The 27,855-nt window shown below is 35.9% G+C and overlaps 1 protein-coding gene and 1 non-coding gene across 5 annotated transcripts in view; both read left to right on the top strand.

Annotated features, from left to right (window-relative positions):
* Positions 1-10,817: 10,817 nt before the first annotated feature.
* The window catches only part of CstF64 (cleavage stimulation factor subunit 2 CstF64), an 82,027-nt gene continuing 64,989 nt past the window's right edge, over positions 10,818-27,855 (top strand). For all 4 annotated transcript variants that reach the window (XM_081728966.1, XM_081728967.1, XM_081728968.1 and 1 more), the window contains exons 1-2: positions 10,818-11,001; positions 25,159-25,237. In XM_081728966.1, coding sequence (XP_081585092.1) covers positions 10,956-11,001; positions 25,159-25,237 — 125 coding nt within the window. In that variant the 5' untranslated portion in view covers positions 10,818-10,955. The remainder of the gene's footprint in view (positions 11,002-25,158; positions 25,238-27,855) is intronic.
* On the top strand, positions 23,870-23,943 carry TRNAR-UCG (transfer RNA arginine (anticodon UCG)). Its single transcript has one exon. It is a non-coding gene; the product is annotated as a tRNA-Arg (tRNA).

The raw sequence follows: 27,855 nt of genomic DNA on the forward strand, positions 1-27,855 counted from the left end.
GTGTTGATTCCAATTTCTATAATTCTTTCTCAATTTACATTTTAATTACAAATTGTCTCCGACCTCTACTATCTTTCTTGCCGAAGCTCACTATGTTTTGGCTGCCTTCTGTCATTTCCTTCAATATTCTTATGTTACAGTGTGTCTCGTTACTGACTCTAAGACTCTCCTTACTACATTACAATCCTATCCTTGGACTTCGAAAATTGATGGCTATCTTGTAGAGATTAAATCATTGGTAGCAAACGTACTTCACATGTGTTCTCTACTTCTTTTAGTAGTGAAAAGTTACGAGGCGTCTTTGGTAATGAGTAGGCTCCTGTCTACTGCCTGTGGTGGCAGTTTCTTTTGTTACCCGGTTAAACTTTCTTCCTCTGTATACCGCTCCCGCACATGTTCGGAACGTTAAAATTCACAAAACTCAGTAGTAATGGACGTAAAAGTGGTAAAAGAAGGCTTCAAGCTGGCTTCTATTGTCGTACTTTGTCTTTTCTCCTCCGGACAGATTTCTCTTCCATGTTTTAACCAGTCTGACAATGTATGTCACATGACATACAATAATAAAAATTTCAGGAAAGTTTACTATTCTGTTATAAAATAGAGTGCTATGAAGTTACGTTGAACACAGGAAGTCATCGCTTTTCAATGCCTTTATACCACCTCTACTATCGTGCACTGGTCTATGGATTGATAAACTTTTCCTGCTGCTAACCCAATCTATGCTATCTTAAAAAAGGGATTGAAATTCTGCTCGTTTTCATAGCCTTTCTTATGTATATTATGTAGAAGGTTGGAATATGTGTTCGTAGCCTATACTGAGCGTAATCTTTGCTATGATAAATACAGGTTGAACAAGTAGCCATGGTCTTTCCTTTGTAAGCTCTACTATATTACATTGGGGTTGAAAAAAGAACATACTATTTTATAAAATACAACATATTTTTAATGATTGTAATCTGTGCTATGTTAAATAGAGGTTGGAAAATTAGGCCATACTCTTCTGGTATATTCAATAAGGGTTTTAAAACACCATAGTCTTTTATAATGTTCAATAGGAGCCCTAAAAGAGAACGAGCTCATCGGGATACTCATTTTTGCATACCTGGACGATACTCATCAGACCGCATATTATGCAGCCCAGGGAAATTGATTACATGCTATCAGAACGTTCTGAAAAAAGTGCAATTTATCAAAAAGCAGTTTCAAGTGCCTGACATTCTACTTACATAAATGTTCCAGAAATTAAATTGGTTATTTTTGATCTTCCAAATGGTTGTACATAATATAGTGATTTAGCTGCCGGGATTCTAGCTACTTAACTTTCTTCATTCTTAATGTTTCTGTAGTAGGCCCTAATGCATTTATGCTCCACGCACTAAAAGAAATGACATCTTAATATCCATTTTATTTTGAATTCCGAATACTTGTACTTGTTTATACTTTATGTATTTAATTCAATATTTTGGGTATATTTATTTAGTTGTTTGTATTTTTTTATTTTTCATTTATTATAAAAAAGTAGTCACAATTGGCCGCCCAAAGCCTATTTTCTGATGCCGGAAAGTTACACAACATATTTATTCGATTTTCGCTTGATGTAATATCAGCATTATGTACTAGTGTTTGTTTGTCCTTTATTCTCCTTTATAAATAAAAGAAGAAACTCAATGACATAATCCAGCACAAATGCTGTGCAATAGATAAAGCTTAATTTGGAATCAGTTTTCAAATATTTTGAATGATGATGATATTTACTTATCAAACCAGAGTCGCCACTTTGTTTTGGTTGTTAATTTTCTTTTTAATAGCACAAATTAAAGCAGCGCAATCAAGCACAAACGTAGCTCAATCGTTTAAGCCTAAGTATAAATATTTTTTAAAGTTTATTGGGTGAAGACAATGTTTACTTGATTATGGATCCAGTTTTGCAGTTTCATTTTCAATATTATTTATTCCGGTTTATAGCACGAACGAAAAGGATGGGTCATGATAAGGGCCGATTTCTGCCTATCAAAGGATTTTTTTTTTTTACAAAAATTGATACCTGTTATCTATACAATATTCCGCGTCAAAGGTCGTTTACATTATGTTGAGATCATTTCCGCTTGTCCCTGTAGAGCGTCTGGAAGTTACCCCTAACTCCAACCCCGAAAAGCCGAAGTAGGTGCGTGAAAAACGGATTTGCGTAGAAAGCGCCAACATGATGCCAAAATTCTTAATAATATTTTGTTCTGCTTATAAAGGCACATAAAATAACCAGATAGCAATACCACAGGTTGATTTGTTACATCATGAGAGCAATCTGATTAGGAAAAAGCGTGTTGGGTCAACCTATATTTCACTATCAATATTCGTTTCCGGAGTTGTAGTAACAATAGAGCGGACACTCAGAACAACACCAAAAATTGCCAAACTGTAGTGTGATATGTCTACTTGAACATACTAGAGACTCAGATTATTCTTGAAGTCCGCTATATATATAAAACAAAACGTTGCACTTGAAATTGCATGTATGATATGAATCCACAGAAAAGCACAAAAAATCATTTATGTAAACAATAAACTATCAAAGGAAAATATGTGAAGACTTTTGTGTTAAATATCGTCCTGAAGAATGTTTGATCGTATTCTGCATTGTCAGTTCAGTTATCATCCACTTTACTCTGGGCATCTTCAACGTAATCCTCCTAAGATGCTCAAGCCAACCAGCATCTTAGGAGGATTACGTTGAAGATGCCGGTCCATGGAATGCGGTTGGGTCGTGCGTGCGAAACCCTAGATACCACAAGACAGAAGCTACGTGAGCACAGCAGCCTATCACCCTGGCACCGGCCTTACACGGGGAGTATGATTCCAGAATATCAGCAACATTGTACTTTATCCAGGGAGTGTAGGTGTAGGAAGCCGTGTGGCAATTTGTTTAACACGACTGACATAATCCTTTTGCTGATTAAGAAAGAATTCATGGGTGAATCCAGTGTGCACATGCTCCCTGTATAGCTTTATGTTTGAGTTGGAAAACGTTGATAGTTAGTTTACGCAGCATTTCTTCGGACAATACTGGAAAGTTCGGGAGATCTGCCGCATCCTACACATCCTACAAACTACTACACAGGATACAGCATCCTACCAGCCTGCAACTTCGACCAAAAAGAAGCCACCAGTCTGTACCGCCACGCCAAGCAAAAATAAACTATCAAGCCAACCCTCAACGTCAATCCATAGTCAATTAGCAGATCCAACCTCAGCACCGATCAGTGGCAGACCAGCGGGAGGTCACGGAGAACAGTCAACCAAACGACATTCCAAAAAAGGCGACTAAGGATCTAGAATTTGTTCCAGAAGCAACACAAAAGTGTGTTAAGCCCATAAACGATAACATTTCACCTGACGAAGACAACTTTTGCTCACAACTGGTGCATTATCTGCCAAAACAGTTCACAGTTTATTGTAATTCCCGCTCAGGCAAAAGTGCAGATATATATGAAGTTTAATGTCATAGTCACAGGCAGCTCCAGATGATGCGCACATCACTTCGATAGCAAGAACTTGAAGCCAGATGTGAACGTGAAATAAGCCAACCAGTCTCGTATGGCCACAAAAATGTATTGTCGAATCAGCCAATTCCAGGATGAAGAGATTGAAGTCCCTGGAACATATTATGCCTAATACTCAAATTCCATTATTGGGGACTATGTGCGAATTGTTTGTGCGTTTTGCAATATGTTTAGGCCTCCACTCATACTTGACACCTCCCACGACGAGTACATTGCACGAAAGATGCATGCTCTTCTTCACAAAGAAAACGAATTCCAAACAACGCTAACCAAGAAAGGTTGGGATCGTGAGCGAAACAAAATAAAATGGGCACCGATGGATGCGGTAGATCTCTTGAACTTTTAGTATTGTCCGAAGAGATGCTGTGGAAACTAACTATCAACGTTTTCCAACTCAAAGAAACATAACGCTATACTAGGGAGCATGTGCACACTGGATTCACCCATGAATTCTTTCTTAATCAGCAAAACGATTATGTCAGTCGTGTTAAACAAATCGCCACACGGCTTCCCGCGCCTACACTCTCTGGATAAAGTATGATGTTGCTGATATTCTGGAATCATACTCCCCGTGCAAGGCCGGTGCCAGGGTGATAGGCTGCTGTGCTCACTTAGCTTCAGTCTTGGGGTATCTAGGGTTTCGCACGCACGACCCAACCTCATTTCATGGACCAGCATCTTAGGAGGATTACGTTGAAGATGTCCAGGGTAAAGTGGATGATGACTGAACTGACAATGCTGAATACGATCAAGCATTCTTCAGGACGATATTTAACACAAAAGTCTTCACATATTTACCTTTGATAGTTTATTGTTTGCATAAATGATTTTTTGTGCTTTTCTGTGGATTCATATCATACATGCGATTTCAAGTGCAACGTTTTGTTTTATATATAGCGGACTTCAAGAACAATCTGAGTCTCTAGTATGTTCAAGTAGACATATCACACTACAGTTTGGCAATTTTTGGTGTTGTTCTGAGTGTCCGCTCTATTGTTACTACAACTCCGGAAACGAATATTGATAGCGAAATATAGGTTGACCCAACACGCTTTTTCCTAATCAGATTGCTCCCATGATGTAACAAATCAACCTGTGGTATTGCTATTTGGTTATTTTATGTGCCTTTATAAGCAGAACAAAATATTATTAAGAATTTTGGCATCATGTTGGCGCTTTCTACGAAAATCCGTTTCTCACGCACCTACTTCGGCTTTTCGGGGTTGGAGTTAGGGGTAACTTCCGGACGCCCTACAGGGAGAACCGGTAATGATCTCAACATAATCTAAACGACCTTTGACGCATAATATCGTGTAGATAACAGATATCAATTTTTATAAAACTCAATTGATAGGCAGAAATCGACCCTTATCGTGACCCATCCTTTCAACGGCACAATCCAACGGAAATGTAGAAAAATAATCTCTTAATGATTTTTAATATCTTGAGATAAGTAGTGGCGATTTTCTGTTGATGTCAAGGTAGCATAGTGATCTAAGTTTTGATTACGATTCAGCTCTCTAATGAGAGAGATAAGATATCTTAACGGCACAATCGCAGCACAGCTGACTAACCGCAATTTCAAATCAGTTTTGAGGAGGGAAGCCCGCAGGATTTTCTCCAAGGAGCCAAAAGATTGATTCCAAGGAGAGTGAGATCAAAAAATCTACAAACAAGCAGAGTGCGAACTTACACACACTTTGGTGTACACGTGCACATTAACACGTAATATAAACAACAATTATTTATCTCCGTATCCTTATTAATTGAGGAAATAAACTTGCGTACTATTGTATTTACTATAAATATATTAATTATTGTAGTATGTAAAAGAAATTTAGTACATTATGGTTTGATATATGTTTCCAAGAACTGAAACCCCCGGGAAAAATTCAGGGTGGCATCTTCTCCTCCTAATTTCCCACTGCGGAAGTTTATTAAATGGTGGCGATTTTGATATTACTATCAAGCAAGTATTATCACTTTATTTCGTTTATTATTTATCTCGGTTGATAGCACAGGTCCTGTCCGTTAGTTGGTATTTCCAGACAGATTGTTACGAAGATAGTTCAGTGACGTTGATGTGTTACCTAGTAATTTGAAATTGTTAAACATAGTTATAATAGTAATGTTCTTTTTATTTAGTTGTGTGGGAGTTACGGGGGTTGCCTTGTAATCGATGTCTACTGTTTCGCTTGGACCTTTCTGAGAAAGGTTTGTTGCTGAGAGCGAATAATACACTTCGAGAGATTATTTTTTTTACTAGCTTGTCTTTCGTTAACTTGTTCGTGTTAAAAAAAATCAATATAAAGCAATATAATGTCATAACTATTCAAGAATTTCTATTGGTTCCGCCACTTCACTGACGATTTTTTTATGTCCCAAGTTAACATGTACTTTCGGGGGTAGCTCGGTGGTAGAGTGCTTACTTAAGGTGTGTGGGGTCCCTGTGTCGATTCCCTGCCAAGTAAGTTTGTGGTGGACAACACCGTATTCGTTGGTTTTCTCAGTTACTTCCGTTTCCTCATATTCTCATTCCACAAACTCTTTCTTAATCATTCATTTACCATAATTGTCTGTCTCCCCTAGCCTAAAGGGTATACTCATGGGACGTTAAATATTTCAATTCATTTCATTTCAACACGTACTTCGGGATATTGTGTTGGTGGTGTTAGGTCTCTTCTCTGATGGTTCATGGTTTTAAAAAATTTTGATTTGTTAACGACGTACTGTTATTCAATGTATATATGTATTGGTTGTGTAAGTTACTCCGTCACTTTAGACGGTTTTTAAGTGTCTTTTTTTCAGTAGTTGTCTTAGGCCGATGTTATAATTTTTATATGTGTTCATTGTTTTTGACGTTTTATTCGTAACCTGCATAAGTTTAAATTGGTCATTTGGATATTGAATTCTTGCACCTTATTTTTATTTTGTGGATGGAGATCGATGAAAATAAAACTAGATAAGGTTATGTTATTACCTTGTAACTTTTGCATTGCGCTACATGGAGCTAATTCATTTCTTTTACATAGATTTCTTTCCTTTCTACTTTTAATTTTGTCGATTTCCTTCAGAAATATACGTAATTAAACTATTACTATTTCACTATACAAATAACCATTAGGTATTTTATTTACTTTAGTGGGATACTAACGAATTTTATCTGATAGCACAAAAGAAAATTTCAAAAAAATCAATCCGGCACAAATTATTCTCTTTTCGGTATGATTTGTCTGGGCTTCATTCCGTAGCGGACTTTTTAGAAATTGCAAAATTTGCGTTTTATTTGTGATAATTGAGAGCCATTTTAATTTATTATTATTATTATTATTATTATTATTATTATTATTATTATTATTATTATTATTATTATTATTATTATTATTATTATTATTATTATTATTATCGCTCCTCGGTCTTTGGCCCCAGACTATATTTGAATTTTTTTCAATATTTCTATCTGGCTCCTTACATCTGTGAGCAGCTGTCCCTTCCTCTTAGCTGTTGGGGCTAGTAACACTGAGAGCGTTAGTCAACCGGTTGCTGTTATTATAACAGTGATTGTGTGTTGCTGAAGGGCTTATGGTGGTTAATCAGGGACACTTTCCATCTTGTCCAAGCTTTGGTGGTTTTGGAAGGGTCGAGTGGTCTTCACTATTTTAGTTATCGTCTGGCAGCGTCGAGAAGCGATTCCTTTTTCTTTGTCTTTTTTGTTATTTTTCCTTCTCTATTTGAGTTAGAATGGAGGGGATGTGTCTAAGTGTTTATGTGTTTTCTTGCTCTTAGTTTGTTGTTTGTATTTTAGTTACTTGAGTTTTATTTAATCATGCCGGCATCAGGTAATTGTCCTATTTGTAATGCCCCAATTTATGGAAGGCAAAGAGCTGTTAAATGCAATGTTTGTTCTGGCAAATCTTATTTGGAATGTTTGCAGAATTTAGGCGAAGGAAGAGAAGAAATACTATATGTGAATTTTAAATGTACAAAATCTTAAAATCAGGAAACTTTGAACATAAATAGATCTGAGACATTTGGTCTCAATAATCAGGACAATAGTCCTCAGACTATTGATAGCCAAAATTCAGTGGTACCACAACATGGTAACCAAAATAAACCTCAAAAAAATGTAACGATATCCTTGGTAGTTATTCAAAAATCAATTGAATTGTACTTTGTGAATATGCAGAATATTTTCCTTAATGAAATAAAAGACTTGAAATCTGAAAGAGCCAGTCTGAGAGAAGAGAATAAGGAACTTAGAGCTCTCTTTAGAGACAAGCAGTTTAACACAGGTGATGTAAAGAATTCAGAATTGGTATTAGGTAAAGATTAAATGTGTCTCATGACAAGGTTAATCATGTATCCCAATCAAAGGTTTATGATGGCTCACATGAGTTATAGTTAGAGAATAATAAAGATACTGAAGAAGTAAGTGAGGGATTAAGGACAGAAGTTGTATCAAAGAATAAAAATAAAATTAATGATAAAAAACAACTATAGTTCTCAATCAAAATTTGGGAAGTTAAAAAGACTGTGTTTAAATTGAATATTGGCTGTAACAACAATAAAACTGACTTGGTGTCTAGTATGAAGAAAAAATGCTCTATTTGTCATTAGATTTAGTCCAACTGCCTCCGTTGTTGATGTTGAAGATATAGTAAAAGAACATTAGAATAACTTTAAATGTACTAAATTAAGAACTAAATATGATTCGTCAACAGTTGTGATTATAATATTATTAATGTTCCAGAAATTTGGAATAGATGTATCCTTATTGGCCCTTTTTACGGTAAATTAAAAGTAGTTAAAGATTGTAATGGTCAATATACTTCTGGTTCAAATGGAGAAGCAACCCAATAATAATTATAAACTTTGGTACCAGAATGTACGTGGTCTTAGGACCCAAAATGAACAGTTTTTTTTCTGTAGCAGATAATATTCCTAAGTTTATACCCAAAAATAGGAGTTTTCCTTTGTGGTATTCTAAAGATCGTATCTTTTTAATTAAGGCGGATGAAAAAGAGTATAAAAATGTAAAAAAAAAACTATATCTGATAATGATTATATTATTTTTGTAAATTATAGAAGGCAAGTTAAATTCAAACTTCGTATGGATGAGAAAATGTATATTTTGGACATTGAATATCCTTTAACCAAAAGCCCATTATTTAATTGGAGTATACAAACCTCTACTTACCCTGAGAGTTGGAAAATTGTTCTTGTTTCTCGTATCCCTAAGGTTAATGGGAAAGATTATACGAATTATAGACCAATTTCTTCTATTATGGGAATATTACCTAAAATTTTTGATAAGCTTGTATATTATTATTTCTATAATCATGTTTCTCCAGAAATGATGGATCAACAGCATGGCTTTATGAAAAATAGATCTACTTTGTCCAATCTAACATGCTTTATGTATGGTATTATACCTCCTGTAAAAACTCAAGGACAAGTAGATGTAATATATTTTGATTTTTCTAAGGCCTTCGACAAACTTCCTCATGATATATTAATCAAGAAACTTAATTCGTGTGACCTATCACCAATCTTTATTAGATGGTTTATCTCATACTTAATTTGTAGAAGATTTGTTGTAAAATACAAAGGTCATATATCTGATATACATAATATTTTTTTCTGGTGTTCCTCAGTGATCTAATTTATTCCCACTTTTGTTTCTCTTGTTTGCCAATGACCTTAAAAAATGTGAATTGTCAATTTCTCATGTATACTGATGACTTGAAAATTTACCGTGCTATAAATGATGCTAGTGATTGTGCTAAATTACAAGATAATATTAATATCATTGTTAATTGATGAAAGACTAACGCTTTAACTTTGAATTTCAACAAAACTTGCTTGGTATCTTTTATCTTAAAAACAAATCCTGTTTATTACAACTATGTGGTCGAAAATTCCTTGGTTAAAAAGCTTGTTTCTATAAAAGATCTAGGTGTTACTTTTGATGCCAAATTGTTATTCAATAAACAATAGGAAAATATAGTTTACAGACCAAGAAGGAATCTGGGAATCACAAAATGAATCTCTGAAGTCTTCTACTCTTTAAAAACCTGTTTAATTTTATATTATGCAATTGTTAGAAGTCAACTTGAACATTTCACCGTATTTGGAACAAAGGAACCCAGTATTTTCAAAGGGATATAGAAATAGTACAAAACTTGTTTCTTTTATTTCTAAAATGGAAATTTAAATTTCTATCAGGAAAAACTCATGATGAAATTAGGTATCATCTTGGCCTATTAAAATTATCTGAAAGAAGAACTTTATTTGACATTAAACTGCTTCATAATATTTTATTTGGTAAGCTACCACTGATTGAAGCCGTTAGTCTTGGTGTTCCTAACATGGCTAGAAGAAACTTTAAAATCTTCAGATATAATCCGAAGTTTAGTGATGCGCCTATATATAAATTATGTTAAATGAAAACAACTATTTGCATATCATTGATTTTTTATATCAGATTTTCATTCTATCCAAAGAAAGTTTACGACTTATCACTTATCATAATCACAATTTCATCACTGTCTGTGCATGCTTTTTGCTTTGTTTTTTATATAATTTATTGCAATTTTAGTTGTGCATAATGTGATATGTTTGATGCTGCTATTGTTTGTAATCTTTATTTTTTTTATTTAATATCATTGTATGCAGTGGCGTATTTACGATTTTGTTTCGGGGGCTTTGCTAACTTTTGGGGGGGCTTTGCCTAAAAATGTGAAAATTCAGCAAGAATTTCATATGCTTTACTATAGTAGATAAGATTTCGGGGGGGAGTCTTAAACCCGGAAGCCCCCTTAATACGCCACTGATTGTATGCATGATTGTTTTTTATGCTTATGTACTTTATTTGGAATTATAAGTGGACTATTTGTCTTATTTTCCAATTATGCAATAATAATAATAATAATAATAATAATAATAATAATAATAATAATAATAATAATAATAATAATATATTACTGTGCTTCATCAAATTTTGGGACGTCTGGTACCCTGTCTCATTCCTTATTGTTTAACGTGAATATAATGCAAAATATGCGTTTTAGTTTGCTCTATGCGGGTAGAGTACTTGCAATTCTTCGCTTTAGCGATGTGTTTCAGTCCGTAAAATATAATGAAGAGTAGTGTGGAATGTGGCCCACATACTGTGATTCTTTGAAATTTTATGAAAGAAAAGAATGCGGTTAATTTTGTTTTTATGTATTATGCTGAAGAAGAGGAAATATTTGTATTCTGTGGATGTTAGTTGTGTAAACCGGTGAGAGTTGAAAAAAAGCTCTGAAGTAGATATACACGTCTCGAAAATATAAGTCAATATTAATAATCAGGAGTTATTTTGTTTATCTAAAAGCATATTCCACGAAATAATTTAAAATGAGTGATCAAAATTTGATGGATAAATCCCTACGATCGGTTTTCGGTAAGTACTCCACGTACGTTATGGGTTCACTGGAGCAGACGGTTCTACCAAATAGAAAATATATGGGTAAAATACGACATGAAACTTTTTTTGTTTTTGGTGAAGGAATGAGAATATGAATGTAAGTAATTACTGTCAGTGCACAGCATATTGAATTGAGTTTTGAGCGATAGTGAAAGTATTGTATGTTTAAGTGTGCTTTTCCACTATCCTCGTTTATGCGTATACCCGCTGTACTAACGCGCCTGCTCCAATCTGCGCTCCTGCTCTGACTCCGTTAGATAAAATTCGTTGTTTTTGGTGGCGTGAAGGTTTACTTTTGGGAAACAACTGGAAGTAATTGTTCAAGAAATAGAATTCTTTCACTGATTGGTTCATAAATGATTTGCGGTGGGCCAAATGAATAAATCTCACGCGGCATAGTTGAAATTCAAGGCGGCCACCGTAAGCAAGTGTTGAAAATTACAATTACGATTTGCATATAAATACGTCGTTCGGGTGTATACATTAAAATTACAGTACAAAACAAAACAACCTGTGCTAAGTGGCCACTAAAAGAACAAATGCTATCTAACTAAATCAGAGCAGGACGAAACTGGAAGGCCTGAGCGCAAGCGAGTGGGTACGTCTGAAGAGAGCAGGCGCATAAGCGAAGGTGGGTATACGCATAAACGTGGGTAATGAAGACGAGTGGGTTTTGGCAATGACACAGAGTTTCAGTAGCACTTGTCATGGTTTCATACTAGTAGTGTTCCACTTATAAACAAAATACAACTTCCGTACACAGTGCAGAAATTCACTGCCAGTGGAAAATACTTTCTAATATTCTTCTTTCATAGCACTCATTTATTTTATCCATAGTAAAGCACTTGTAAAGATTTTGCAATAGTAACCCTATACTTGTAAACGTAGAAGACAGCTGTATTACTTTGTATAAAATTCTGTCGCCTGAAGAAATGTATTCCTTATGTCTTTTTATAAAAAGTATTCAATTTTATCTCTAAATCTTCCAAAATGCGATGCCCCAAAACTGCACCAGCCCCTTTAGTGGGCAGCTAGTACAAGTTGGTTGGTGTTTTATGCATAGTTTTTATGCCACATGTCCACATTATTTTTATAATGAGCCCTCCTGAAATCATTGGCGCGGGAGACCCGGGTTCGATTCCCGGCGAGAGCTCAAGTGGTTCGGAGTCCACGTTAATCAGTAGGTCCACGTCTCCTATAGCCTCGCTGCTGAACGGGACGTTAAACTCAAAATCAACTCAACTCAACCCTCCTGAAATCAGTCTGCAAGTAGTAATGGAGCTCCTATTTTAGTGCATGTATGCTAAAAGAAATGCAAAATTCTAACCTAACCACAAAATGTAAGAAATGTGTCAAAATTTGATAGGCCTACAACCGTCTGATCGAGTAATGCCTTATTTATTTATTTTTAAACTCTTTCATGCATTTGTTAAACTTTTGTTAAATATTGCGATACATGTGAAACTTAACCAAGGTAAAAACTTCACCCTCTTGGTTTTCATCGGGTGAAATCCCATGTGAAATCAACAAATCAAACAGGGATTTCTGACCCTGCCATCCTAGATTTTTACAAAATTTAAGTATTTTGTAGGGATTGTCGAGATATGGAATCGTGCAAAGTCATAGCTTCCTCTGTTACGAAGTTTCTGAATTATGGGGGCTCAAAAACACGAAAAAGTCGTCAACTTTAGTACTCGGAACTTTCTGACAACATTGTTCTTGATCTAATTGGCGTAGAGAGCTGATACTTGTTTTGTTTGAAAGGGCATAAAATAAGCTTTCCAATGATATATCGCATGCCTGGTTTTGGAAGAATATCAAGGTCACCCAGTGTGACTTTTGACCTTGAACTTTTGAGGATGCGTATCTTCGATTTTTCTAAAACTCGCATATAATTAACACACAGGCTTACTCTTTAACATAACAGAAATAGAAGCTTGGGCGGTAATGGGAACTTTCAAAAATTTGTTTTTTTAGTACGGTAACAGTTTTTTTTTTTAAACCAGACAGAGTTTTAATGTATAAAGCAGTTTGCAACACTGTAGCATTGCACAACAGCGTGATAGATAGCGCAGTCATCTGCTACAGAAAGGTTTGGAAGAATTGAGAGGTGTGGATACTGTGTTGATAGAGGACTGAGTTCGTACGTTTGAGTGTACGATTCAGTGTGTTTACGTGCTGGTGCTGACTTTGTAATTGAAAACAGAAGCTTGATTGTGGTGTATGTTAAGCCAGTGTTCCAATAGTCAGTCTTATTTAACGAATTATTATATCAGAATAATGTCATCCTTAAGATTTAAGAAGACAGTGTGCTGCAATCCATTTAATATAGAAGGACATGGGAATGTCAAAAGAAATTTGAGATATATATATGTTGCCGTGGATGACTTCAAAGGGCTCATCGTTAAAAGGTGCATTTAAATTTTGTGATTCCTGTCGTAGGACTCTAACAACAACTTGTGATGCGGGTGCGACTCCTGTAGTAACGGAGAATGTGATAAGTTGCAGCACCGATGCTGAAAACAGTGAAAGTGATATTGAGCAGTGCGTCAGAGAATCTGCGTTAGGATCTCTGAACCGCAGCCTAAAAGATATTGGAGAATCACCAGTTAAAAAGAAAAGACTCAGTGAAACAACATATCCTGCAGAGAAAATGATTAAAATACATTCAGCTATTGGAACAAAATTATTAGACATTTCTACAGAGTCCTGGGAGGAAAATGCAGTAAAAAATGAAATTATAACATAGTTAAAAGAAAAAAAATTCAAACAGCGGATAGAAGTATGAAGGTAACAATATTAACTGTGCTTCCATACAGTTGGAGTGTAAAAAAAAATCAAGAATTTCACTGCACTAACTACATGGACCGTAAAGCTAAAGAGCTTATAAAGATCAATGGAATTTTAACCACACCTCACCTAAAACCTGCCACAACAGTGGGTGTGATAAAACAATTTTACAATAGTAATTCGGTTAGTCGTGTTTTGCCTGGGAAAAAGGATTTTGTTTCGATGAAAGTTAATGGAAGTAGGATACGTGTACAGAAACGATTAATCGTGGACAACCTAAGAGAAGTTTATGTCCTTTTAAAAGAGGAGAATCCAGATATGCATTTGGGATTTTCGAAGTTTGCCGAATTGCGCCCGAAAAGCCGTGCACTGGCTGGAAGTAGTGGCACACGCATTGTCTGTGTGTGTACAATCCACCAAAATGTAAAATTGATGGTAGACACGTGGAAGGCAGCTGGTATTTCAAAATCGTATGAAATTCATTTAAGTGCACTAGTGTGTAACCTACCTCAACCGAAGTGTTACTTTCGTCAGTGTACTGAATTTCCAGGACCGCAAGGCATACGCAAACACTTTGAGACACTGCTGGACGAGCAGTTTGTTCACACGTCACATACAAACAGTGGATTGCGACAGACAGCACGAAGCCTACAGCAGAATTCCTAGATATTCTAGTGGAAAAACTTGTACACCTGGTCGAACATTATTTTATTACTCATCAACAATCTTCATATCTTAAGGATCTGAGAGAAAACCTTCTTGATAAACAGTGCATTTTTCTTTGTGATTTTGCAGAAAATTATTCATTCGTTTTGCAAGAAGCGTCACAAGGTGCCTTCCATTTCAATTCAGGCAGAGCATGTACCATCACCATCTCAGATATTGTTGAAACTTTTTTTATAGCAACTAGACATGTTTTTAAGAGACCCATATTTTTTTGTTTTGTCGAAAAAAATTTTCCCGCCAAGTAATGGGCCATCAAAGACGGGGAGTACAATTTATGAATTGTAGAAGACATGGAAAATGGTCAATTTCGGAGCCTCACCATTCGGCTATGGAGACAGGTAGAGTTATAATTCTTGTTGCGGTATGTACATAGGGATATAAATAAACTATATTTTATTATAGTTTGGTTTGCGCATGCGTATCTTTTTGTACATAAATTAACAAATGAACGTCAATTTATCTGAAAAGTCGAAGTTTGCGAATTTTTTTCGAGCACTTCCGGTTCGAATTTTAAAATTCTGTTTTCACGGTTGGTAAGACCTAGTTACCCGCTTTCCGAAAAAAAATTTGTATCGCTTCTGTGGTCAACCGTTTTGTCGCAAAAAATTCGAGAAATTGTAAAATTTTCAAAACTCGCCATTTTTGGGCGCCATTTTCTCGAAAACACCATTTTTTAAAATTCTGAAATTTTGTCAGATGGTTCAACTTTACCTGAATAATAAACACACCAAATATCATTCTCGACCAATGCTTCATGGATTAACTGCAGCCTTTTAAAGTTAGCGAAGTTTCGCTAATTTTGATGTCACAGTTAGCAACACTGGGAACAATAAAAGTGCAATGATTTGGTGATGTTTGTGGTTCATATTCATTAAATGAAGAATAAAAGATTTTCTTGGCTGTTTTTTTTTATTATTTTGAACAAAGAGGCTCTCTGAAATAGTAAAATGAGCCCCCCCCCCCTACTCCGTTTTCTTAAACTGAAGTAATCTGAGGTGGAAATTACGATTACGAAACACACAAATTTTAAGTTTACTTGAAATGGCCATCCAATGAATTCTGATGATCTATAAAAGGCCTAAACTATTACCTCAGTATGATTTGGAATGCTCCAGACAAAGTCTCAATTAAGTGCGATGTCATTACAGTGATCGAAAAATGACAAAAAGTTTAAAAAAAAAAATCGAAACGTTTTCTTACGCGTTCCAAAGAAATTTACTGAATTTTTAAACAGAACAATCCCAGCATAAAAATGGGTCACTTGGAATTTTATAGTATTCGACTAAAGTGTGTCAGTCCGCAACCTGAGAGGGAAGTGTGTGTGCGTATTGTGCAAATTTTAAGTTAGCTGCTACTGCGTTGCTACAAATCAAAGGTGCAACCTGTATTGAAGCTGTCATGAGTGACCTATTTCCTTTAGTAGTATGATCCGTAGAAAATGACAGCTGTCTTCTTCAAGAATGTGGTGAATGTCCTGGAGTGGAAGAAATAAGTGTGGACTCTTTAATTATTGATCCTGATGAAAATAAATGTGGTTACGTATGCCATATGGGAGAATAATGATCTCGTTAAAAAAAAAAAAAAAAAAAAAAAAACTGTGCCACTTTCTGTTTTCGTATCGTACATTGCCGGCTTAACTGTAAGAATTGTAATTCATGATTACATCAAGAAAATCCAAAGAGAATCAATTGCTACCGAAAATCGTATAAAATTTCAAGATACAAATTCTATTTTACTTCATGTGGACTTCGTTGAAAACTGGACTGTTATTCTGCAAAGTGAAATTCAGAGTTATCACCGAAATATGAAACAATTGACAGTTTTGTTGTAATAAACAACGATAAAACACACGATTCGGCTCATGTACTCATAGTCATAGACAAGATTCTAAACATACTCGAAGAAAAGCGAAAATATATTTTATAGAAAAAGGTTTGAATACGTGAAAATAAGTGTCTACAATTTCCCAAACCGTGTCAGTGATTTCTGATGGTGCTGCATGCCACTTTAAAAATCGCTTTCAGATGTTCGAGATGCAGACAGATCCGATAAAGCAGTGTTTTTGCAGTGAAACCGGCCATGTAAGGGTCTCTGCGACGGCAGTGGGGAAGGGGGGGGGGGCAAAGAATGTGGCAACGCGCCATAGCCTTAGGCTAAAACAGATACACAGTATTAAAACCGCAGAAGAAAAAAATGAAATGAAATGAAATCTTTAAGTTTTACTTTCCACGGTTATGCCGGTTAGGCTAAAGGAGACGGTGATTATGAGAAATGAATGAAATGGTGGAATGCAGAACGGCACGAGCTGTGATTGAACCAGGGACCCCAAGCACCGGAAGTGAACGCTCTACCACTGAGCCACCGCGTCCCCACTAAAACCGCAGGATAATTCGTGAGTATAGTGCAAGCACAAACTCCGGGTATTACTCTCGTTTTGTTACCTGGAACTGAATTCGACGACTTCCGGAAGGAAAAAGGGAAAGTATGCGACCGGTAACTGGTATTCAACGAAGTTATCTTTGGCTTTCGGAAAATTGCGAAGTTTTTATGGCAGTAACGGGTCACAATGAACTAACTTCATACTTCCCCCAAAATCGAACTTTTGCAGTTCAAAGTGTAGATTTAAGAAATCTGCAAAAAGGAACTTTTGTTATATACATATATGTATGATAACCAGTGGTGCGTAGCAGAAATATTATGAATAAATCATGAATTACGTGAAGTTTAAGTGCTGTTTATGCTTCCACATGAACCTTCAGCAGGGTACAGGTTTCCAGAAGAGCATAAGAGAAGTGTTTTGTGACTATCGACAATATGCTACGCAGGGGCGGATCCAGAACGGACTTCTGGGGGATTGTAATACTGCTACTTAGAGCTACTTTTAAGAGCTCCAAACTCTGGGATGGGTTTTATTTATATATAAATAAGAAAGTTTCTTCTTCTGGGGGTGGGGGCGGCAATCGTCCCCCTAGATCCACTCCTGGATGAGTTATGAGTGAACCCCCAACATCTATTGGAGCATCTGCACGGTTACATGCTATTAGCAAAGAAGACAACAACCAAGCAAATAATTTGTCCATGTAAAAAAGAAAGAAAAGAAAAAAAAAAAAACAGTGAAATTTTGTTTCCGAAGACCATTTTAAGTAAGTGATCTTGAAATTTGTGTGTTTCGTAATCGTAATTTCCACCTCAGATTACTTCAGTTTAAGAAAACGGAGGAGTAGAGGGAGGCTCATTTTACTATTTCAGAGAGCCTTTTTAATCAAAATAATAAAAAAAAAAACAGCCAAGAAAACCATTTATTCTTCATTTAATGAATGTGAACCACAAACATCATCAAATCATTGCACTTTCATTGTCCCCAGTGTTGCTAACTGTGACATCAAAATTAGCGAAACTTCGCTAACTTTAAAAGGCTGCAATTAATCCATGAAGCATTGGTCGAGAATGATATTTGGTGTGTTTATTATTCAGGTAAAGTTGAACCATCTGACAAAATTTCAGAATTTTAAAAAATGGTGTTTTCGAGAAAATGGCGCCCAAAAATGGCGAGTTTTGAAAATTTTACAATTTCTCGAATTTTTTGCGACAAAACGGTTAACCACAGAAGCGATACAAATTTTTTTTCGGAAAGCGGGTAACTAGGTCTTACCAACCGTGAAAACAGAATTTTAAAATTCGAACCGGAAGTGCTCGAAAAAAATTCGCAAACTTCGACTTTTCAGATAAATTGACGTTCATTTGTTAATTTATGTACAAAAAGATACGAATGCGCAAACCAAACTATAATAAAATATAGTTTATTTATATCCCTGTGTACATACCGCAACAAGAATTATAACTCTACCTGTCTCCATAGCCGAATGGTGAGGCTCCGAAATTGACCATTTTCCATGTCTTCTACAATTCATAAATTGTACTCCCCGTCTTTGACGGCCCATTACTTGGCGGGAAAATTTTTTTCGACAAAACAAAAAAATATGGGTCTCTTAAAAACATGACTAGTTGCTATAAAAAAAGTTTCAACAATATCTGAGATGGTGATGGTACAATTTTATATTTTTTTGCCTGAGTTGAAATGGAAGGCACCACAAGGTTTCCACTAGAATAGTGGTCAAGCAACTATTCATCCGTTTTGCATATACTACAGAAATCCCCAGACGTCTACAGTTATGACTGACAATGTGATCGTCATGTCGGACTATCTCAAACATGATACAACTTTAGTGCACCTACTGCAGAAAATACTTATTACCTTTCTAAAATATAAATTCGGTTCCGAATATTTAACAAAATTATTCTATTTCTCCGATGGAGCAGCAGCTCATTACACAAATCGCAAGAACTTCATCTATATTAGCTACCATGAAAGTGACTGCTCTGTACCTGTTGAATGCAATTTTTTTTTGTCCGAATATGGAAAAAGTCCGTGTGATGGACAAGGGGAACGTTATACAATGTTATTCTATGTGTTGTGAATTTACAGAACACAGTTTGGTAACACATTCGGATTCCTTACACTTTCAGGAAATCAATGGATTTGTTACATATGTACACTAAACATTGGTGGCACGGATTTGTTCGTAGTGTATCTAAAGATACAAGTGATGTAGAAATTAATTTCCTTCATCCTCATGGACCATCAGGATCTTTTGTATTTCCGCAACACCCAGATATTTGTTGGGTACAAAGGTATGATGTTCTTGCAAAAGTGGATCCTTGCACTGCCACAGGAAGAACATACACATTAATTTCAGAGGAAAGTACGGTCACAATGCAGCGGCTGAACGCGTGAATACCTCTGAGGACTCAGTGATTTACGTGGTACGTTATTTTTCAAACAAACTAACTCTTTTCCAGCTTGACACGATGGATAGTAGTACATTAAATGCAGTGTTGCAAACTGCTTTATAAGTTAAAACTGTCTGGCACGAAAAAGAAAGTGTTACTAGAAACACAATTTTATTTAAAGTTTTCATTACCGTCCGAACTTCTGTTTCCGTTATGTTATAGAGTAAGCCTGTGCGTAAATTATATGCTAGTTTTAGAAAAATCGAAGATACGCATCCTCAAAAGTTCAAGTTCAAAAGGTCACACTGGGTGACCTTGATATTTTTCCAAAACTAGGCATGCGATATATCGTTGGAAAGCTTATTTTATGCCCTTTCAAACAAAACAAGTATCATCTCTCTCCGCCAATTAGATCAAGAGCAATGTTGTCCGAAAGTTTCGAGTATGTACCAAAGTAGACGATTTTTTCGTATCTTTGAACCGCATAATTCAGAAACTTCGTCACACAGGAAGCTACAACTCTGCGCAATTTCATATCACGACAATTCCTACAAAATACTAAAATTTGGTAAAAATCTAAGACGGTCGGGTTGTAGGCTTTGTTGATTTCACATGGAATGAATGACCCATCGATAAGTAGAACCGATTTAAAAGGGTATAGGATTAGTAGGGCCAGGTTAGCTTAGGGAAGCCGGACCCACTTTGTTAAAATTAAGAGTGTAATTTTTTGTGTTTGCTTAGAGACCAACTAGAGCATACATTGATGTAAAATTTACCCGTTGGCCACTTAAAGAGCTAAGGAAGTGTCGCGATTACTTACATCATTTTAAACTGAAAAGAAAAAAAATCTAAACAAACTAAAGTTTTGTAAGTTGACCGGGGTTAACGACATTTGTCTGTAGAGTTGGCATACGTCTCAGTTGACCGGTATAGTCTCAGTTTTCAGTCGTGACAATCTTTTCTTCCCTTTTTTGTTCCTTGTCTCCTCATTCTAGTTTTCTAAGATATTATTTTCATTATTACGGTTTTACGTTAACAGTTACTCTCGTAATTAACTTGTATTACGCTTCAAGACTAATGTTATGCATGCTACAGTCCCGGCCACATGAAAGTACATTCAACTTTTTATTATTATTTGTTGGTATTTTAGGCATTGCTTATGAGCAGACCTTTCTACCAAATTTTTTAGATTTTCAGGTTACGTTAGAGCTTTGCACTAAATGAGGATCTCCATTATTACTTGTAGACTGACTTCAGCATTGCTTAGTATAAATACAGTATGGGCGTATGGCGTAATAACTAGAGTGCATAAAACACGAACCAACTTGTGCTAGATGGCTTCTAAAAAGGCCAATAGCATTGTAAACGAATTCTGTCGAACCGAGTCATGGCGGGAGCGCAGCATGGGGGCCAGATTGACAGAAAGAAATTGCGTCCGTGGGGTGCAGGCGCGTCAGCGATGGAAGGTATACGCATAAACGAGGATGGTGGAAGAACACACTTATTACTTTCACTATCACTCGGGATTCCTTTTAATATGCTGTGCACTGACAGTAATTACTTATATTCACACTCTCATTCCTTTACATAAAAATGTTTGTCATCGTGTTTTACCTATTTTTCTATTTGATTGAACCGTCTGCTCGAGTGGACTCTTATTTTAATATACTTTTCCCATAATTACTCTTTCATTTCCGTCGTTCAATTTAAGGGCTGTTAACATATATTTCCTATTTTCATGCATTTCTTGCTCTTCACAAGAGGCATGTTCATCCGTATTGTGTTACTGCATAGGACGAGTTCCTTCTAACTGTTAAGTATTGCAAAATACGCACTATTCAGAGGTAACGAAGACAAGCACTGGGGAGATTCTAGTGCTGGCCTGCACATGTCGATGTTTGTGGGTTTCTAGCCGCATTTGTTCCTTGATCAAAACTCAGTACTTAGTGCACATAGTAATGCCGAGTGACCGATAGCGAGTGAAGGCGGGTTAGTAGCCGGGTTGATTACTATCTTTATTACAACTTAATGGAATGCGGGACAGTGTTCTAGAATATTCCCGATAACAATTAGTCCTCACTTTCTCATGTTTCCAACCAGCATTATAAATAATACCCTATTTCAGTATTATATTAGCTAGATTTTTGAGAGGGGGTAAGAGTTGGAGCCCCCTATCACATACATAATCCTGGAACATCATAAATTACAAAACCCATACGATAATACTGATTTCCTGTACTAGGAGTTCCATTAATGGGTGCATATTGAGTCTATAATGTATGGGTGTAAGTAGAGCGTATGCACATATAAAAACTGCAGTACATTAAACAAAATAACTTTAAAAGCGAACCAGCTTGTGCTAGGTGGCCATTAGAAAATTCGAATGATATGCAACCGAGTCATAGCAGAATCATAGCAAGGGGACACGAGGGGTTGCGTTCGTAGGGAGCATGCGCGTCTGCAACGGTGGGTGTGCGCGTAAAAGAGGAGGATGGAAAAACTTCACTTGGAATAGGAACATATTCCTTGTGTGTGGCACAGATTTGCGACACTTCTATAATTACTTTTGCCCTGCCTTCACATAGAACTTCACTTCATCATGTCTTTCTTATTGAATACCACGTGGTAAAGACTGTATTTTTTGGTCGTGTTTCTGTGTTATACATGTAAGAGACAAGATCCCGTATGTACAATCCTATTGTGATTTCATGTAACATATTTCTTCCCTGGATTTTACAAATTTATGCCCCCATAAAATGAAATAGCAACCAAAATTTTGCCCCCATTTCACCACATTTGTTTCAGATGCGAATTCTTTCGTATTAGTTTCCTCTCTGTAATTCTGTATTTCCCTTCATTGCTGCAGTATACATGTCGTAGGTTAGTTGATAAAACGGTGAATTTGAACATTGCCGTATTATGGTCTCTTGCCTGTTTACCTAATATCGCATCAATACGCCAACTCATAGTCCGGAATTTTTCTCTATAATTAATAAATCTGATGGTCATTATTACTAGGGGGCGGAAGTTCATGGCAAAGAAAAAAGCCCTTAAAAATGTGGAAAACTGACCTAAAAGCTGGCAACTCTAACTATACTGACTTCAATATTTCTCTTCACTTCGCTTTGTATACTGTGGTTAATGACTTCTTTATGGGCGAATCCTTGCTTTACAACTTAGATTTTCATTAACGTATTTCTGCGTAGATACGCATCTCACGGGTAAGAACACAACCTGTTTCGATTATTTACACAGTAGTCTATTAAAATATTATGACAAATTTGTTCTGACAGTTTTACAAATATTTGGATCTGTACAATAAATTGATACCTTCCTTTTTTTGGTGCTATCCTAATTTAGGCAACCGTATATGAATCTATGTTTTATAAATGTACTTGTAGTACATTGTATATTATTTCTTATGAACGAGTTGCGTTCCTGCGTGCAAATTAAATTTAGGAGAGCTTAATCGTTATGGGTAGAAGTACAGCATGCAAGCATATGCCCAACAGTGACAGTGCAAGAAACACCAACCAATCTGTCTGCTAAGTGGCCACTAAAAAGCGCGATGGGTTATGTTCTGCAGATGGCGGCCCAGAGATACAAAATTTACAGGAAAATAACAGAATTAGACGAAATTTAAGCATCAGACGAACAATAAAAGGTAATCAAGGTAATTGCTGTAAGATGATCCCACTTTGGAATCATGGCTTATGGATAACAATAAGGAAAAATAATTAAAAATTGATGATCCAGCTATACCAGTTATTTATGGAGTGCGTGGGTTACACAGAAGTGATATACCCATACGATCATCATTTCAGAAAGTGGCTATTGTATTGTAGTGGCTTGATACTAATTGCCCAGTAGACTATTGTGCTTTCTGACTTCTCAGGCGGCGCGTGTCCCATCGTCAAGTCTGCATTGTCTCCGGCCTGTGGAAAGTCTGCAAAGAAGGGTGGGATGCAATGGGCATGGTTAAGTAATAACCAGGACAGGACGTTTGGACGCCACCATTTGGACGCGGACGTTTTGGCACTGCCGTTTAGGCGCGAGGTACATAGTAAAAATCACAATTTACGACATATAAAGTAAGCTAGGCATTGAAAACTAAGCGCGAATCAAGATATATACATTTCTTACACTTCTGTCTTTATCTCACCTCATTTATCTGTATATTTTCTATCTCTATCTTATTTATTCATCTAAATTAAATAGTTTAATGCATTTGTGGCATTTGTTGCCTAACCTCATCATGGATTGATTTTTCGCTTGTTTACGATTCTTGTACTTCTGATCATTTTTGTATTATATAAGAAAGCTAGGAAATAAGGGAATCAGACAAACTGTTAATAATTTTCTTAATGTTAATTAAAACATATTGATTTAATTTTTGTATTTTTTAAAGTTAATAATTACATACTTATGAATATTAAAATTTGTTTTCTTTCGTATTACGTTTGCCAAACTCTTCTCTTCCTTAAGTCCAATAAAGAACTACCAATAAAAGATTTCCGCACTTGAGTTGAGGGAAGTGGCCCCGCGTAGCGTAGTCGCTAACGCTCTCGCCTTCGGTGCGAGCGGTCCCGGGTTCGATTCCCGGTTGGGGCATTCGGTCGAAAAATTGTAACACGCTGTTTCAGGCCAGCCACCCTGAATGAGGTTTTCCCCATTCACACCAGGCAAATGCCGGGGTGGTACCTAATTTATAGGTCCAGGCCGCTTCCTTTCTCCCCTTTCCCCGGATAGTGTACTCCCTAAATCTAAATCGAGTTGAGGGAAAGATGTTAATACAGGGTGTCTAAGACATTGAGTTTAGGAACTGCAGTATGCCGTATTTCGGGTATCACTTTTTTTTAACATTCCAATATAAAAATCAAAACTTAATACACTTTTTTTTCGACCCATTGTAAGCATTTAATCTGCATTGAAGAAAGTAGCGAAAGGAAAAAAGAACGATTTCAAAGTGAAAAATAATTGTTAAGTGTACATATATTGGTCATTTAGCCACTAGAAATGTGTTTGACATTTACACTTATTGCATAACTACAGTAGAAGGTCTGCTTTAAGTTTTTTTTTTTTTTAATGGAATAGGCTCACTATGTTAAGTGTACATATAGACAATCATATCTAGTCTGGTCTACTTACCTTAGCTTGAAAAGTTATCAAAGAAAAAGCACACTTAACTTTGGCTTAAACTTAAATTTACAAAATTTAATTGTTAATTCAGTTTTTAGAATTTTGAAATTCCAGTATTTCTATTATGTAAAACAAAATCCAGTATAATTCAAGGACTTTCACTGCAGTAGACACCTTGTGATATCTTGATTCGAACTTAGTACTCAGCGTCTAATGCTAGTAAATTAAAAAAAAAAAAAAACATAATGACTTTTTAATTTAACTCGCGTCCAAACGTCCAGTGCCCAAACGGCGGGGCCCAAACGTCCGCGCCCAAACGCCACGTACCGAGTAACAACACAGTCTCCTGCAATGGAAACTTCGATGCCGGGCAATAGTCAGTAGACGTTTCCTGCAGATAGAACATGAGTAGTGGAGCATTATATTTACTGAATAAGAGGCACATTCAAAATCGGCCCAGTATAACTTAATCAATCTTTGTATGTAGTGAGCACGTTGTAAATACCATCGTTCTTATTAGAAGTTTCAAGCAGCCACTTCTAACTTCAACTATCTCCCCAGCTGTCTTATACTGTTGAATAAACACCGAAAAATCTACGAAAATATAAATTTCTTTTAAATGTGTATTGCAACTTTAGTTTGGTAATTAACTACGCATGTTAATTGTATGTTGTATTATTATTTTAGTGGGGAATATACCATATGAAGCAACGGAAGAGAAATTGAAGGACATCTTCAGCGAAGTAGGACCTGTGATGTCATTTAAGTAAGTACTTTAATTATATCTTAAGAAGAAGAAAATATTACTGAGTATGTTACTGAAATTAAGTAGCTGTGAAGAATGAAGTTGGAAGCAATAAGACCTTCATGCCGTTTCTAGACTTCGTTCTAACTGTAGTAACAAAATGAATGTATGTGACTTGGAAAATAAATTACAGTACAAGCGTAATTTCATATAAGTATGGTAAATGCGGAGAAGATATAACTTTTCTTTTGATAGATGAGTTGTTGATATCTCCATATTTTTCACTTTAAAGTTGACGAAATGATAATGTTCAACCTATTAATGTGAATATGTCATTTTCTGTTGTGTCATTCCTTAAACATGTTCATATAGACCGCACTTAATCGTAGAAGACATTCTTATTAAAAAAAAGGCCAACTTACAAAGTAATAATAGCTTAGGTTTATGGTTTCGATGATAGTACTCAGCTAAAAAACTAGAGAAATGACCAACTTCAAGGACACTCATAGTTGTGTAAATGAATAAATCAACAAAAATGTATAAATATAAGTAAGGTTGTGTTATATTATATTAAATTTGTAACTAATGAATAGTTATTGTTAAATCAATGGGTAATTTGGATCTCTAATCGTCATAAATGACTGTATTTACGTATATATATTAATCAGTTAACACACTAAGTTGTCCAAAACAATACGATTGTATAGTGAAATAGCGTCAATTACTCGCTTCGCTGGATTAAAATAAGAAAAATTAGTAATATGTTCGGTCAGTCAGTTATTTTTTACTATTACTGAAACGCTCTCTGATATACGGATTCGACACTAATATCGGTCATTTTCGATCATTTTTATATACCGTCCCCTCCCCCAAGTTGCGGGGTTGAATTTGGATTTAAACGGCACCGGAAGTGAGACTGTTCATCTCAACGACCCCGAAGTCTATGGATTCGACACTAATGTCGGTCACTTTTGATCATATATATCCCCCTCCCCTATATTATACCCGTCAAAATGATATGCAAAACCATCCCAGGCCCGAACTTCATCTATGTCGAAAATTTGATAGAGATCGATCGGGTGGTTTAGAGTTGTTAAGTCGCTTTCATTTTTATGTATTATAGATTAACAACAAAGAAAATGAAAGTTGTATATAATAAACATACAGTGTTAAACTCGTCAAAAGCAAGCTAAGCCTTACTGCTAACCAATTGCTAATATTGTTAGTATTGAAATTACAGTCAGTGAAAGAAAACAGTCTGTACAAATGTTGGGAATTAATCTTTGATCGCAAGACCGGTCATTTACCTTATAAATTTTGCTAAATAGTAATTCGGTGTGTGAGAGCGTCTTCTTTCTTAAAATTAACAGTTTAACGGTCTTTGCTTAGTGTTCTTTCCTATCGTTCTGGTAATGTCGAGTCATCTGTGAACGAACGCCTTCTCAGTTTAACATCCCGCGATTACGAACTGAGGCTAAGGGAGACAGTGGAATGACGAAAGTGGGAGGAAATTGGAGAACCCTGAGAGAACCACACACATATATTTGCCCACCGCGAAGCCTACGTGGCTGGAGATCCTACGCGCCAGTGTTGAGCGCTCTACCACGGAGGCACCGCGGCCCCAGTTTTCTAAGAGAATAATAAATATAGCTTCTCTGACGTAATATTTTCCACTCCGTAAAAAGTGCACTCTGTTTGTCATATTTGCTCTGTTTGGTACCAAAAATTAAAATGTAAAGTATTTTTTTTCACTTCCTAAAAATTCCATACTGTTTGTTTATCATAAATAAAGTTTTTTCTCTAATTTTTAGTCTTTTATAACGTACAAAATTAAATTTGTGTCATAAATTATATTTTTTTTCCGTTCTTACGTTTTACATTTATCAAAATAACTGTTAAAGGACAATATCCAAATTTGGAAAACGTAGAGCCCTAAATTAATGGAAGTATCATAAAATTGTGATAAGTAGTTGGACATACATTGTTTTCAGCTTGGAAAACAAGATAATTTTGTTACGCCTAATTAGTATATTGTATTTCTCAGCAGAAAATGGATTTTAGGATTTGATTTTAGTGTTCCACGTGAATCCACAGCTTAACGTGGAATCCGAACCTGACGAGTCCCGCTGGAAATCGAAACCGAGTCTCCCGCGCCAAAGTTGCGTGCGCTATCCACATAGCCACGAGAGAACTCTCAGCAGAAAACATGTCCAAAAGTCTTATCACTCTGTTTCATAGTATGTTCTGGCGCGCTACTGCCTTAGTACTGCCTTTTGTTTCACAATTAAAAGAAAGTTGCATGAGATTTTTTTTCTGAAAAACTTTTATCAGGTTTTACTGTATATTAAAAGTTGGCTGAATACCATTGAAGCTCTAAATTTGGAATGTTCAAATTTTTGCTTTTCCTATTTTATTACAGAAATATTACGTCCTACAAAGTAGTCATGTGACAATTATTCCTTGACGTCTCACTTAGTCTTGAGTTTACTAGTGAAACGTTAATCTAAACACAAAGAAAAGACAACACACAACACGCTAAAATCTGAGCGGTGAAGTTGGGTTGGCGTTTTAAGTAATAAATGTAGAAATAGAACAGCGAGTAAACCTCAAGTATTTTTATGAAGTTAAGGAAGATAGTC

The sequence above is a fragment of the Thermobia domestica genome, chromosome 10 (assembly GCF_964235325.1).
Source record: "Thermobia domestica chromosome 10, izTheDome1.hap1.1, whole genome shotgun sequence".
Classification (NCBI taxonomy): Eukaryota; Metazoa; Arthropoda; class Insecta; order Zygentoma; family Lepismatidae; genus Thermobia; species Thermobia domestica.